This window comes from Marmota marmota, unplaced genomic scaffold, assembly GCF_001458135.2.
Source record: "Marmota marmota marmota unplaced genomic scaffold, marMar, whole genome shotgun sequence".
NCBI lineage: Eukaryota > Metazoa > Chordata > Mammalia > Rodentia > Sciuridae > Marmota > Marmota marmota.
The window spans coordinates 33,127,009-33,141,996 of record NW_025999990.1 but is presented as its reverse complement, the minus strand read 5'-3'; the positions used below and the strand labels follow the sequence as shown (position 1 = coordinate 33,141,996).

Here is a 14,988-nt window from a genome sequence, read left to right as displayed (position 1 = left end):
CTTTTTCAATCCTAACTTGAAAGACAACTTTAGCACAATGTTACTTGATTGATGTTTGTTTCAGGTTATGGGCTTTGTTGCTCAAAATCAACCAGCGAAATAAAACAAACAAACAAACAAACAAACAAACAAAAACCACCTTTTTAAAAATTTATATATGACAGTGGAATGCATTACAATTCTTATTACATATATAGAGCACAATTTTTCATATCTCTGGTTGTATACACAGTATATTCACACCAATTTGTGTCTTCATTCAGGTACTTTGTATAATAATGATTATCACATTCCACCATCATTTATAACCCCATGCCCCCTCCCTTCCCCTCCAACCCCTCTGCCCTCTCTAGAGTTCGTCCATTCCTCCCATAAACCAACTTCTTTTTACTTAAGAGCTTCTGACTCACATTATTCCCTTTCAAAATCCCAAAGACTCAGAACCAAGAATGAGCCAGGCATTATTATAGGTCCACTTTGCACTTTGAAAATGCCCTCTACTCTCTCCTGAGCAGACATCTGGTTTGAAAAAACACTGAGCAGTGCCCCGTTTTCAAATTCCTTGTCTTTCTTGAGCCACTCTGTTTACTCATTTCCGTAGATCCAGGATTCCAATGCCTTGGGCTGAGGAAAGTAAAATGACAGATGGGAAGACAGGCCCCTCCAACATGCCTAGACTAAATAAACATTAGACTAGGCTCTGATCCTTGATTCCCCATTGTAGTTGAGCCAGAGTTGACTGGGGTAATCCTTGGGTAGTCATGGGCTGTGTGGAAGAGCCTGGCACCCTGTGGCCATGTTTAGTACTACAGCTGCTTCTCCACGTAAGTGCAGTTTATAAGCTCTCCCTAGCGGTGGGATGAAAGGTCTGTATGGTGCTGTCAATCTTTTACATTTTATTTTATTTAAAAAAAATTTTTTTTTAGTTGAAGACAGACACAACACCCTTATTTTATTTACTTATTTATTTTTATGTGGTGCTGAGGATTTAACCCAGTGCCTTACACACGCTAGGTAAGCACTCTACCACTGAGCTACAATCCAGCCCCAATCTTTTACATATTATGTTTACACCTCATTTAGTATCTACATTGAGTCGTTCTTCTTGATCAAAGGGAAAAATGTGTGTTCTAGTGTCTTGATTTGCACTTAGTATTGTTTGGGGAGTCTCAGTTGAGGGTTATCTTCTAATTTTTCAGCCTTAGAAGAGAGTATGGGGACTTGGGTAGGAAATTCCATGCACTACGAAACTGTTGTTATTGTTGAAAGTTAAAAGTTGAGGAGACTGGGAGCCAGTGTTATGATGGAATGAATACAAACTAGAAAACCAGATCTTATTTCCAGTCTTTGTTCTGTCACAAACCATATGTTGTAGTCTGGGGAAAGTCATTTACCCTGTATGGGTTGGATGTCTATGAGGTTAAAGAGGATGGGCCAGTTCATTTCCAAAGTCCTTCTGGATTTTAAACTTCTGTGCACTGCCTGTGGATGGTATTTTCTGAGGCCTGAACCATGTTTCCTGGCCAGTTTTAGAGGACACAGAACATCTGCTCCTCTTTCCCATCATTGTCCCTCCCTGAGAGCAGTCTTAGCTTAGGTTCCAACCATATCTACTATTTTTCAATAGCCCGTGTCTGTTAGAGCTAATATCTGTTATCAATCATTGATCTCTTTGGTTCATTTTATATCCATCCAAAAATGAAAGTCATTGGCTTATTCATTGATAAATGATGTAAACTCAACCTGGCGGTCTCTGAAACAAGTTTCTGTCTTGCTTACTTTGGTCTACTCAGATATTTTGAGTATGTGTCACTGATATCATTCATTTGACTTATATTTTTGGTGCTGAGGAATGAGTCCAGGGCCTCACATGTCTAAGCATGTGCCCTGCCATCAGGCCACACTCTGGCCCTCATTTGACTTCACTTCATTGTTATCTTGTGGTTGCAGTCTTGATCTTGATGGCACAATTGGACACTATCAGGAAACATCATGGCATCCATGCTGTCATTCAACAGAACCTCAAGTCACATCTACTTTGAAGAGACTATGAAGACACATACAAGCCCAGATACCAAGGAGCTTGTAACTCATAGGAGATTTGTACAGGGAGCTCTAACAGCACAGAGTGAAACCTAACTAGCCTGGAAATGATATCTGGTAAACCTGGAAGGATGTATATGAGTTATTTAAGCAAGAAGGAGCTTAAGGAGAAGGTAATTTCAGCAGTAGGAATTTAGCCAACATTTCATGATTGTTTTCAACGATATGCCCCTTTCTAACTTCAGATATATAGGAATTGGAGGACGTTCGAGTCTAAACTTATGTCTAAATTCACTCTGCAACATCCAATTTGGAGTCAAGTGTCCTGGTGTGTACCTGAGCAAAGTACTCCTAGGTCTTGAGATAGATCCTTGGAAGTTTTAGCCAACCTCCATCAAGCCTATGGATTCTTTCAGCACACACCCAAATCCAGCAGGTGGCTATATGTGGGCTATCACAGGTCTTAACCCCGTGGAACAGGAGAGCAGGATTAAAGGCTTAAGGAGAAGGCAGAGTGAACAGTTTGGGGATGTTTTTAGTCTAGTAAAAGAAGACAGGAAGATTGAGGGCAGAGAATGCTGGGAAGCCATTTTATGTTATTTTGAGTAGAATAAAAGCTCTCTTAATTGACTTCTACTTGTTATTCTCCAACTTTGCTGTAAAACTTACTGGCAGATGCCATAGCAGGCTGAATGCTCATGGCTCCTCTCTGGTACTCTTGGCCATTTCTGCTCAGTTGTGCTTACATAACTGAAACACATGTATTATACCTCTCTTGCACCCCATTTGAACATGCAGACTTTACTTAAAAGCTTACCACCTAAACTATATTTGTCTCGAGTTCCATCTCCTGACTGTACTGGTACTGAGTTCTCTTTGGATACTACCGGGCCACTGGGTTACCAGCTTCTTCTATGTACAATAGCTGTGGTCTTCACACTCTTAATCCAGGATGGGGCTGTGGTATTTGGAATCCCTCTAGACCAGCTACCATATCGCTTAATAAGGACAGGGGGAAAGAGGCCCTAGAAAACTCTGTACTAGGTTTGCTCATTGAGGAAAAACTGGAAGAAGAGCATCTTTGAAAATTTCTTTATTTATAGACATTTTGGAGCCATGTAGATCAACAGACAATGAGTTCTTTTAGACATAACACACTGTGTTTATCTTGAGGTACACACTGGGCCCACTGGAAAATGATACAACTGTTAACTTATAGTTAACAACCTCAGTTTTCCAAGCCAAGAAACTGTAAAGACAGTTACAAAATTCTCTGCAAACAATACAACATCTCCATTTAAGTTGAAGAGAATTCCCCAAATTCTTAATGGAGTTCAATTTTTTTTTTTTTTAGGCTGAGTTGAAACAATATTTTGAATGGAACTGAATGTAAAAATGGGAGTTTATAGTTAAGAAATTATCTGAGCCCTATTACATGAGATTGTAAACAAAAAAATTTGTGATCTGATAAGCTCTATTACAAAAATTCATAGCTACAAATTAGAGCAGCAAAATTACAGGAGATATTTATATATAGACATTTATATATAGTTTTAACCGAAATTGCATTTACTCCTTGTTTCTGGCTACCACAATGAGACAAATTTCAAAACTCCAAGTTTTGAAAACTGACTGATGTGATTTAACAGATGCGGCCTAAGAATCTCACAGTATAACCACCCCATAGTATGAAAGTCCTATTTGCCATCATTTGTACGTTGGGCCTTTTCACTGTTCTTGCCTTAGTAGCCTTAAGATTACTAGAAAAATAGTGGAAATTGATAATAATGGACATGTTTCTGAAGGCCTTATGTGTCCAACAACAGATTTAACTTTTCTGGGAGATTGAAACTAAAATTTTCTTTGAACAGTTCACTAGGTTCTTGGAGAACTAGTTTGCTTTCTCGTTTGTGGAATGCCAACCTTATACTACTTAGGCTAGACGAGTAGCAACTCATTATACCAAGTGTTTGGAAAATGAAAGACTGTCTATCCACACTCACCCCCTGCACTTCTCCGGGAGATGTGTGGCTGATGTGCAGGTGGCTATGGAATGTGAGCAGAGGCTGTTAATGTGTCTGCCATAGGTTGGAATGGACTGTCATAATATTTCCCATAAGATTGCTGGATTTTTGCAGGAGACAAGAATAAACACTGCGATTTAGCTGAATGGGTGTCTGCTACAACTTCATAAACTTGGATGGTATATGTGGGTTGGTTCAAAGAGTGTGAGCGTACATTTCACAGTTCATAAAGTTGAACAGCTCAACTTAAAGAAGAGACAACTTGAAGGCGTTTACAAGATTCTGAGAAGGAATTGATCTGTGTTTGAGTTCTCCTTCTGCGTTGGGTCATTTTACGTTTCAGCTGCTTGGCTTGGTTTATTGCTGATTTTCTTTTCTGATGGGGGCTGTGAAGATGATTTTAGCCATGAATTTAAGTACTGGAAAAAAAAAAAAGGTACTTTCCCCCAAACACCATGGTCACTCTTCCGATCCTAGGGACCTGTCAAACAAGGATGCATTCAGTCTTGACCAGCTGGTAGAAAAGATTCTGCTCATGGGATCTCTGCACACTGCTTTTCATTGCAGATCACAGCTCTCAGAAAGGAGGGGCTGTTTCCTTCAGATTCCTGTTCTGCATTTATTGTCATGATTCTTTTGGGGGCTGTGCATACTGTCTAATCAAGGGCATGCCAGACAGGTGCTCAGATCAGAACAACAGTTACGTTTGTGGCTTTTAGAAATGCAGAAGATACTTTTTATTAGGATTAAACCAAAATTCCAAGTCAGTAAAAGAAAAATACAAGACAGTGAGAGGACACTTTCTGCCTCCATGTTACAAGTTTGAACAGTCTTGTGGTGTTTATTTAATACCCTTAGCTGCCATTGCTCTCATCTGTGCATATTTAAAAGACAGGACACACTTCACTCTCCATACAGCCAGCTGCCCAGAGGAGTTCACGTCTCTCTTATCCATACCTACACCGTCTCAGCAACTGTGATTTTAAGTATGAACAAAGTGAGCTCCAAGAAGGCAGGGGCTGGGTCTTTTTATGGTATTGGGCCTGGCACAAAAAAGTTGCTCCATGAATGTATCATGAATACATGAATCTAAGGCAGGTCCTTGTCCTTGAGGACTCCAGGTTGCCAATCAATATAAACTTGGCACGAATACACCAAGATCAAAACAAATGAGCAAAAGGAAAATGACCCTATTTTGTCTAAGGTTTTTCCAAAAGAAAAAAAGACAAATGGAGTCAAGTGTTTATGGGAGGTGACCTTTTGTACGAAACCAAAACAAACCCTGTTTCTTGCTTTTGAGTTTGAGAATCGTGTCCAAGTGCTGAATGCTGAAAAACTGTTGGGAGCAAGGGTGTACCAATGAAAGCGCGCCGCTTTCCAACCACATCTCGTCTGTTTTTATCCTAAAGGGAAATTCTGAGAGGTTAATTTCCTAAGAGGGATGTTTTCTAAATAACAGTCTTGTGGGTCACGTGAGTGTGGCGTGGGAAACTTCTTCATACATCTGACAGCTACTTAGGAAGAGGTGCTCCAGTTTTGACAGTTTATAGGTTACTCTTTTTACCTGGAGTATAGTATTTACATTTTGGGAGGCATATTAGGAATGAAGAGCTGTTTTTTTTTTTTTTCTTTTTTAAAGGACTTCTGAGATGGAAAATTAAAATAGGTACCGATTCACCTCACTACTACCATCAGATGCATTAGAAACATTTTACTAATGCTAATAAATAGTAGACATATTTCACAGAAATACAAAACCCAGACTGGTGGGTCTTGTCTTTAAATTAACTTATTTATTTTTTAACTTTGGGAAGTAGGAAGAGGAGACAATAAAATATGACCCAACCCTGCAAGGCATGATGACACCCTAGTGACTGATCTGCCGGACCTGAGAGGCCACAGCCCACACTTGTTGAAGGCTGTCTACACATTCAGGATCCAGGGTCGGACTTGGGGGCTGTCTGGATGCCTTGATAAGAGGACTCAAACTTCTCTAAGGTTAATAATGGTCCTTCAAAAAGTCAAGAATGGGGATGAAGCCATGATGTTCTAGAATAGTTAGTCACTGTTTAGCAAAAATTCTCTGACTTCTGGAATTCTTGGAACAAAAGTATGGTGACCAAGTATTTTCTTTGGAAGAGAGGAAAGAAAAGGTGTATGAAATTAACAAGTATATTTATTGATATTTTAAAAATAATTACCCATCAGATGCAGGGCATAGAATAACAGGGTTGGTATGTTTGATTTGTGAGCTCTCAGAAGGGTGTTGACACACCTCATACTCTGAGAAGTACTTTTTGGACCGATTATTGGCAGGCACCCAGGAAAAGACCCTCAAAGCTGAGAATTATTATTTGACAGAAACTATCATTTCTCTGGATGCCAGCATGGATATGCAAGAATTGGCCCTGTAATGGGCTTGAAAACACACTAATTTCTTCATTACAGATATTTCACGGGTCTGTTCAAAGTTTTCAGCAATGAAGCCTAGTAAGACTGAGCTTCAAGATTTAGGGTGTGGAGAATCTTTGGAATCATCCCATCCACCGTTCCTAAGATAATCAACTTTGTTGAAGGTCCCCAAACCTCAATGGATATTTATTTGAAAGCGAATAGATGTTACCTGAAATATCAGACTCAAAATTATGTTTAAAACATAGGCTCACATATGTATATGTCTTTTTTTTTTCTCTGCTCAATAAAAATTAGCAGCAGTTACAGATCAATTACTGTGGTCATGATTTGTATTATTTCTAAGGACATCATCTATCTTCTATCAGCACATGACTTTTGGAAAATGCTTCTAGATAAAAAGATCCCCACCAAGCATAACAGTAAAGTGTCATTTCATATCACTAACATTTTCAGGCACAAGAGTAAAACAATAAGCACTAAGCAATCCAAACAACAGAGCACAGAATATAGTTAATTGTCTAAAGTCAACTCCCCCAAAGAAGGGAATTGCTAAAAAAAATGTTTATTTATTTATTTTTTTAAGATTCTTATGTCTTTCAGCTTTGGCTATTTTGTAATAAATATCATACCTTCTCGCATAAACCGACTGGGTAAGAATGAGTTCTCTGAATATGCCTTTGTTCTGGTAGCAGCTGCTGAGTGTTGAGGGACGTACAAGGCACACCTCTAAGTGTTCTGTACAACATCTTTATTGATGTACAAAATAGCCTGTTCACCATTCAAAAATGTAATCTGCATAGTAAGAGTTTCTCTTATCCCTATTTACAGAGAAGGTTTTTTAGTGCAAAAACATGAAACTGTGTCCCAGCCCACCCCTCCTGGCACATGTGCCAATTAGTTCTGTCCCATGCTAGCTGGGGATATTTGGCTATATTTTGGGCCTCCAGCCATTAATGAATTGCATTATTTTCTTCACCTGCAGTTTGCTTAACTTGAAATCCTCTGAGAGAATTTCTTCCGTTAGTTGAACAAGCAAATTCCCATCAATCTTTTCGGTGACAAAGAAGGATATGACGTCTTCGGACAAACCAATGAACCGCAAGGACTTGGACACTTCTTCTATAGACAGTCCAGACAGGTCCGCGGGTGGCTGCCACGGGGAACCATCACCACAGGACCTGGGGGCCAGCTGGAGGTGAAGTGGAGATGAGAAAGGGTAAGAGACAGCAAAGATGTCCTGCATGCCCTTTTTAACAAAATATTGGTCCTCAGAGAGGTCCGGTGACCCCCGCTCGGGGTCCTCCTCAGCACCATCGATTTTCAGAGGCAAAGGAGATGTTTCAGGGACGGCTTTCTGTTCCACTGGCTTTGGGGCCCTGGGGGGTAAGGCAGGGCAGGAGATACTCTGCTTGGTCATGCCGGGTGCAAGAGCACTCTCCTCTGTGCTCTCCAGAGAGTAGCTAGCTGACTTGGGACAACCAGAGACATTGCTACTGAATTCTGCAGTGACTGAGCTGGGGTTGCTGCTCAGGAGCTCACAGCCATCAAAATCAAAAGGTGCTGGGCAGTTTCTCTTTGGTGTGCCTGGTGTCTTTTGTCTGGGATAACTGTAACTCCTGCTTGGGTCCAGCAGGAAGTCACTCCTGGTCTGGCTCTCTGATGTGGCTGAATAATGATTAGGCCACGAGAGCCGGGAGGACAGGGCCTCAGCAGAAGGACTTCCGAATGGGGATTTCAGGTCCACAGAATCAGCTTTCACTCGGCTGCACGGATAGCAGGAGACAGGAACACTTTCAGAAGGACTTGTGTCACTTTTAGTAGAGCTGCTTAAAAAAGCAAACAAACACAGAAAAGGAAATTAGTTTTTTTTTTTTTAAAGCCACATCTCAAGCCTTTTGTTCTTCACCGATGTTAGTTACTTCTGAGCAGAAAATACAATTAGGAAAAAGTATATTTCTTATCATGAAATCAATGAACTACCTGCTAACCTCATAGTTTTTTTTTTTAAAGAATCTTTAATGACATATATTGATAATTATAGATATGTACGTAATGATTTAAAATGCTACCATGGAGATAGGAACAAAAATAATTTTTAGTTAAGAAGAAAAGCTTTGTTAGTAAACGCTTGGATCTTTATGATGATAAAAAATTCCCAAACCATGTTTTGGGCTTTGCACCAACAGGTGTCAAAATTGATTAGTGATATATGCGGTGGGCAAAGGGGAGCAAAAGAGTGGTAATGGGTGTCTCATCCTTGCCAACCTTGTGAGACAATGACAGAACACATCACTACCACCCATGTCTCTATTTACACCCAAAAGTCTGACACAGGAAGACATGTTTCCAATAATATGCTTTCCTCACCTTGGTTTCTATACTACTGAGTTACATTAGCATAAGAATTTAAGTGTCCAAAGGACAACAACAACAACAAATATGGAAGAGAGTTACTTTAAACTTCAAGGACACATGTGGTGGCACATTTAGCCTGGGGGCCCTATTTTAAGAGGGACAGTGAAACTAGAGTGTGCTGGAAGATGGGTAGACAGAGCCAACCTGCTGTCTCTTTGGGATAAGACTTATAGAGACTTTAAATTTTCATGGGCTGACAGACAGAAGTGTGGCAGACCTATTTTATTTCTCTAGATGTAAGAAGCAGTTGAGTTACATGGAAATAGATTTTAACTTGACAGTCTGAAAAACTTTTTTTTTTTTTTAAATAAAATGTTGGCATTTGCCAAAAATGGATGGATGGCACTGCCAAAAGAACTGAGCTCACAGCACTGGGAGGATCCAGACAGGAGGGAAGGACCACCCAACAGCAGTGATCAACGAGGCATTTCTGTGTCAATGGGAATTTAGAGCAGAAAGCCAAGGGGACCCTTTCAATTTGAGGTGCTGTCTGCTTGTGTCAAAGTGGAAAGAACTAGGTGCTGGCTTGTGAGAATGGATGGCATCCTCTACACGCTGTTTCCAAGAGAATCCAGAGGCTTTTACACCGACTTCTCATAGACCCCTGACATCTTTTCTTCCCAAGACACTGGCTCTTCTGTCCAAGGTGAAAAACAACAAGTGCCACCCCTTCATGCTCTTTCAGTAAAATTACTTTAAATGATAAAAACCATTTCCTTTCCCACTGCCCTGGCTAGAGGACACTCTCCTGGCTGAGGAGAAATCAGGTTGCCGTGAGCCCTTGCAGCCAGACTTACATGTTGTGCAGCCCTGAAGAATAGTAGGACAAGGTGGGGCTGGGAGAGCGAGTCTGTGGCCGCGCTGGCTTGACTGTGCGAGGAGGGATGGAGGGACTCGTGGACAAAGGCTTTGTGCTTCGGGGTGGAACAGGTGGGGCGTTCAGGAGCCGGCATTCTTCCCTGACCTGGTGTAAAAAAGAATACTCCAGATTAGCAACAAACTGACAAGGACCCTGGGGCCAGCTCCATCCTGTGGGGTCAAGTGGCTACTCTTTAAGCAATAACGGAGGGAGGGAGGGAGAGAGAGAGAGAGAGAGAGAGAGAGAAAGAGAGAGAGAGACAGACAATGGGAGCAAACAAGAAAGATGGTAAACACAGAGCTGCCAGGGATAGAACTAGACACCTGTCACATACTTGCTGGGAACCGACTGATTTTGAAAGAACCCTGTTTGGTGAAACATTAGCTGCTGCAGAAATATAGCAAATCATGTGCAACACAGCAATTACAGTGCCTTTGGTCAAAGACCTAGTGAAATGTGAGGATGTACAGCAGAAGTATTAGGAAATAAGGATAGAAGGTGGTTCCCACGTTAGTAGCGGATTAGACTTTCTTCCGTAGATGTGTTTATTCACTGTACAAATGAAACTCACTTTGACCCAGGTTGGGAATGATAGACTTTCTCTAGGATTAAAGCTCCTGAAGCTATGTTGTGTGGACACGCATGTGTATGTGTTTATTAGGGGCTGACAAATGGGATGTGTCAAGTGTATATGTCCATGTGAATCACCTGGGGAATCCTGTCAAAATGCAGATTCTGTTCAGGAGGCCCACAGTGGGGACTGAGAGTCTGTATTTCTAACAAGCTACTAGGTGAAGTGGAGGCTCCGGGATCAGGAAACAAGGCTGCAGAGGGTATAATGGAGTAGCACTCCAATTCCAAAAAGTAGAACTTTTTATAAGAGCTGCTTCTGACTTGCTTGCTCTCCCTTCAACTTCACACTGGCGAGGATCTGGGTGACTTGTGACGTTCAGGTCTTTGGAGCTGGCTGTCCTGTGCAGCTTTCCAGCCCGTGCAGGCATTTCCCAATGCAGTTCTTGTTAACCTGGTGGGCATTCTGTATGTAGTTCTCTAGGTCAGGCAGCAGGGGGCAGTTTCCACCTGGTCCTTCTAGTCAACTACAAAGGTAAAAACAGCCAATTTGGACTCTCAAAAATCCTGTGCTTTGAAATGCCTCATGCCTGTTTTTAGGCCATGTTCCCACCACTTTTCTCACCTTTGCCTTCAACTCCTTTCTGTCCCAGCGGTTGTGGGACAGAAAGACAAGGAAACAGCAAGAGCAAGCTTTGGTGTTGAGTTTGCTTCCAATGAAATGAAACGGGCTCCCACTATTGACATCACATCATCCACCTCCTACGCCAACTGCACACTGGGCCTCCTACTGGCGTCCCAGGCCTGAATCACTTGCCAAAGAAAACCAGCCTTTAAGGAAAGTCACTTGGTCATGGGCAATCCAGCAGATCTTGATTCTAAAGTGAAATGGAGGCGATTTAAAAAAAAGTCTCATCCACTGTGTTTCTTCCTGGGGCCGGGATCACTACTCCCATCTGCAGGACCCACAGCCCTCTTACTGGGGACCCCTGGGTTGGTAAGAGGAGTCTTTTTCATATGGAGAAACTCTTTAAGCTAAAGCAAAATATTCAGAGAAGCAGAATTCTTCCCTAACAGCCGCATGCTTCTCCTTTTTAAGCTTTTAAAAAGGTGGCAGGTGAATGGGCGCAGAAAGAAAACCTGGAGGCAACGAGGCTAGTGTCAAGATGAGGGAGGACTGTTCAGCTCGGGCACCCTTTCCCCAAAGTCTTCTTTCCCTTCAAAGCTAAGCTCGCCCTAGAACATGGAAGGCCTGGCTGGGTCACCCCACACCCTGGCTTTTGGGGGGCATTGTTCGTCTTCCTTTTGTCTTATTAGTGACCTGTACCGTAGCCAGTTGTGTTTCTTCTCTTTTTTCGGGAGTGTCTACCAAATCTAGGATGGACTGGTGTAACATTATAACAGGTGGCCTTGGTTGGGTGGATGTTTATAAGTAACAGGCAATATGGGAGATGTGAGCAAAGGGCTCTGCTCACTTAAATATTAAAACAAACAATCACATCTCAATACTGGGGTTGAGTGGAACTGAGGAAAACAGGTCAACGCTTAATTCAATTTAGAATTTTCTAAGTTTTGGAATCAGTCATTAAATATGACATTTCATTAGGCACTGCTTACCTGGGATGTCAATTATAATATGCTGAGATGTCAATTATAATATGCAATTTAATTTAAAATAATTGGCTGGCTTAAGTCTTGGCACTCAGAACAGAATCCACTTGTAGTTGAATGTGGTGTAAGGGAAATCCAGTCTTCCTATTTTTATAACCAGCCCCAGATACCCAAGGTCTGCCACTTCATTCAGAGCGTGGCAGTCCTGAGGGCTTCTCAGGGGCTTTTCATGATGTGGGGGAGGTGGAAAGTAAGTTTGAGAAACAGGCTATTTCTCAAACAGAGAAACACCTCCCCCAGAGGATCCATCACCTCTGGCACAAAGATGCTGCGCAGGATGCCAGGCAGAGATTAACAGATGAACAGGTTCATTTTTTTTTTTTTTCAACAAACATTACAACAAAAGGCATTTTTACTTTTAAACATATACCACAGGATGCCTTTTCTATTTTTATGTGGAAACTGATATTGATGAGTCATTCAGGCGGGGGCTAGTTTCTGTGACACCCATATTCACTGATAACTTAGGGAACAAAAAGAAGCCCCAGACCTGGGCACATGGCCCACCATTGTAGGCTCCAGGACGTGGTGAACAGAAAGTTATGGCCACTGGGAATGTTTACAGCTGAGACTCTAAACAGAATCTGGGACATGGGCAACTTTTTTTGCCGGGGGTAGGGGGGACTGGGAACTGAACCCAGTGACACTTAACCATTGAGCTATATCCCCAGTCCATTTTATTTATTTATTTTGAGACAGAGTTTCTCTAAGTTAATTAGGGCCTCACTAAGTTGCTGAGTCTGGCCTTGAACTTGTGATCCTCTGGCCTCAGCCTCCCCAGTTGCTGTATTATAGGCATGCACCACCATGTCCAGTCATGGGCAACTTTTGGGTGGCCACATGGCTCCTGAAAGGAGTTTGGGTGCAATTATGAGTTCAAAATAAAAGGATTAAGCTTACTTGAAACCCACTTTGGAAAAATGGTCGTTTAAAAAAAAGACAAATTTAAAGGTATTCATCTCATCCATGATAAGAATTTCAGGTGTCATTGTGTTGAGGCACAAAACCAGTGCTGGACCAGCAGGTGGGAGGGGTGGGCATGGATAGGTGAGCACAGTTGATGATCCCTCCAGGGAGCTTTGGTATTTTCAACTTGGTGCTGCAGATGTGGCTGCTCCGGTGAAATCATATTTCACAGCATTTTATGGGAAGAATTATATGCTTTGGTGGGATGTATACATTTTGGGGTTCAGAAGTTATACTTTCTGTCTCATACCCTTAAAACACTAATCATTCTTTGCTTTTTATTTGATTCAACATGGACGGTTTACATCCAAGAGGAAGGTAGTTATGCTGTAAATGAATTTTATCTGACAATAAAGGACTGGAAAGGTCAATCACCCTATTTCTAGCTTCCTCTCATATTCAATTTCACTTTTAAGGGCTACACTTTTGGCACATTCTTTCTAAAAGCCTCAGCATATGGCTTTCATCATGTTGTTCCCATCTCCAGTGACACCCCCTTCCTCCCATTGCTGGATAAAGGCCAGACTCTTCTGCCTTCCACCCAAGTCCCTCTGCCGCCTGTCTGGCTCCAACCTACCTTTCCTGCTCTCTCTCCCGCTAGTTCTCCTTAAGAACACACCTTGTGCTATTTTGCCTCTTTCCCTGCTTTAGTGTATTTTGCCCACTCTGACTTAAACACCCATTCCTACCGCCCAGCCCAATGTTACACGCTCTGTCCTGGACCATCTCGCAGCCACTAGGGCTGACCCCCACTTCTGAACATGCTGTCACACTTACTCACCCCCCACATATACATAATTAGCCTGAGGGCTAAAATAATAAGGACTGTCTTTATTGTGGTTCTGAGGACAGCAGAGTTGGGGATGCCACATAGGATGCCTGGCAGAGATTAATGGATTAACAGGTTCATTTTTTTTTTTTTCAACAAAAAATTACAACAAAAGTCACATTTATTTTTTATGTGGAAATTGATATTGACGAGTCATTCAGGTGGAGGTTAGTTTCTGTGACACTCATATTCACTGATAACTTAGGGAACAAAAAGGAGCCCCAGACCTGGGCACATGGCCCACCATCGTCTCCCCTCCATACTCGGATGTAGTTTGGAGTGAATGGCAATGGCAATGCCTATGTTCTCCAGTTAGGACATGTGGCTTTGATTTGTCACAGCTCCTAGAGTAAATTCATTCCAAGATGAAGATAAAATAGACTATTTTGTGCCTGGTGGATTAGAGCCTTTCTGTTATTTCAAATGTAGTACTGAAGACTGAACTTTAGTCGGTGACTCATGAGGGAGAGGTATCTGAATTTTCAGGAATAATATCAGTACCAAGTGAGGGGTTGGCATCGTTTTGAGGTGGGTGTTAATCTACTCCCAGTGTAGATTATGGGTGACCTCTGCTTATCTCCAGGCCATTTCTGGCTATGAGCAGTTTGGTGTTCACAGAGAAACTCTGTGGCACCAAAGTCTTACTGTTTAAGACAGAGCCAAAAAAGGTTGTGGCACACACCTGTAACCCCAGCTGCTTGAGAGGCTAAGGCAGGAGGATCTCAAGTTTGAGGCCAGCCTGGGCAACTTAGGGAAGCCTGTCTCAAATTGGTGCAGCCAATATGGAAAGCAGTATTGAGATTCCTTGGAAAACTTGGAAATAAAACCACCATTTGACCCAGCTATCCCTCCCCTTGGTCTATACCCAAAGGACAGCATGCTACAGGGACACAGCCACATCAATGTTTATAGCAGCACAATTCACAATAGCTAAACTGTGGAACCACCCTAGATGCCCTTCAGTAGATGAATGGATCAAAAAAATGTGGCATATATACACAAAGAGAACAAAATCATGGCATTTGCAGGTAAATAGATGCAGTTGGAGAAGAGAATGCTAACTGAAGTCAGCCAATCCCCGAAAAACAAATGGCGAATGTTTTCTCTGATATAAGGAGGCTGACTCATAGTGTGGTAGGGAGGGGGAGCGTGGGAAGAATAGACCAACTCTAGATAGGGCAGAAGGGTGGGAGCTG

At 42.0% G+C, this 14,988-nt stretch overlaps 1 protein-coding gene across 6 annotated transcripts in view; it reads right to left on the bottom strand.

Moving 5' to 3' along the window:
- Window positions 1-3,119: 3,119 nt before the first annotated feature.
- Garem1 (GRB2 associated regulator of MAPK1 subtype 1) overlaps window positions 3,120-14,988 on the bottom strand; it is a 150,778-nt gene continuing 138,909 nt past the window's right edge. For 5 of the 6 annotated variants that reach the window (XM_048806386.1, XM_048806382.1, XM_048806385.1 and 2 more), the window contains 2 exons: window positions 9,695-9,861; window positions 3,120-8,308 (listed from right to left, as the gene is read on the bottom strand). In XM_048806386.1, the coding sequence (XP_048662343.1) occupies window positions 7,411-8,308; window positions 9,695-9,861 (1,065 nt within the window). In that variant the 3' untranslated portion in view covers window positions 3,120-7,410. The remainder of the gene's footprint in view (window positions 8,309-9,694; window positions 9,862-14,988) is intronic. The other variant, XM_048806383.1, reaches the window with a different exon arrangement.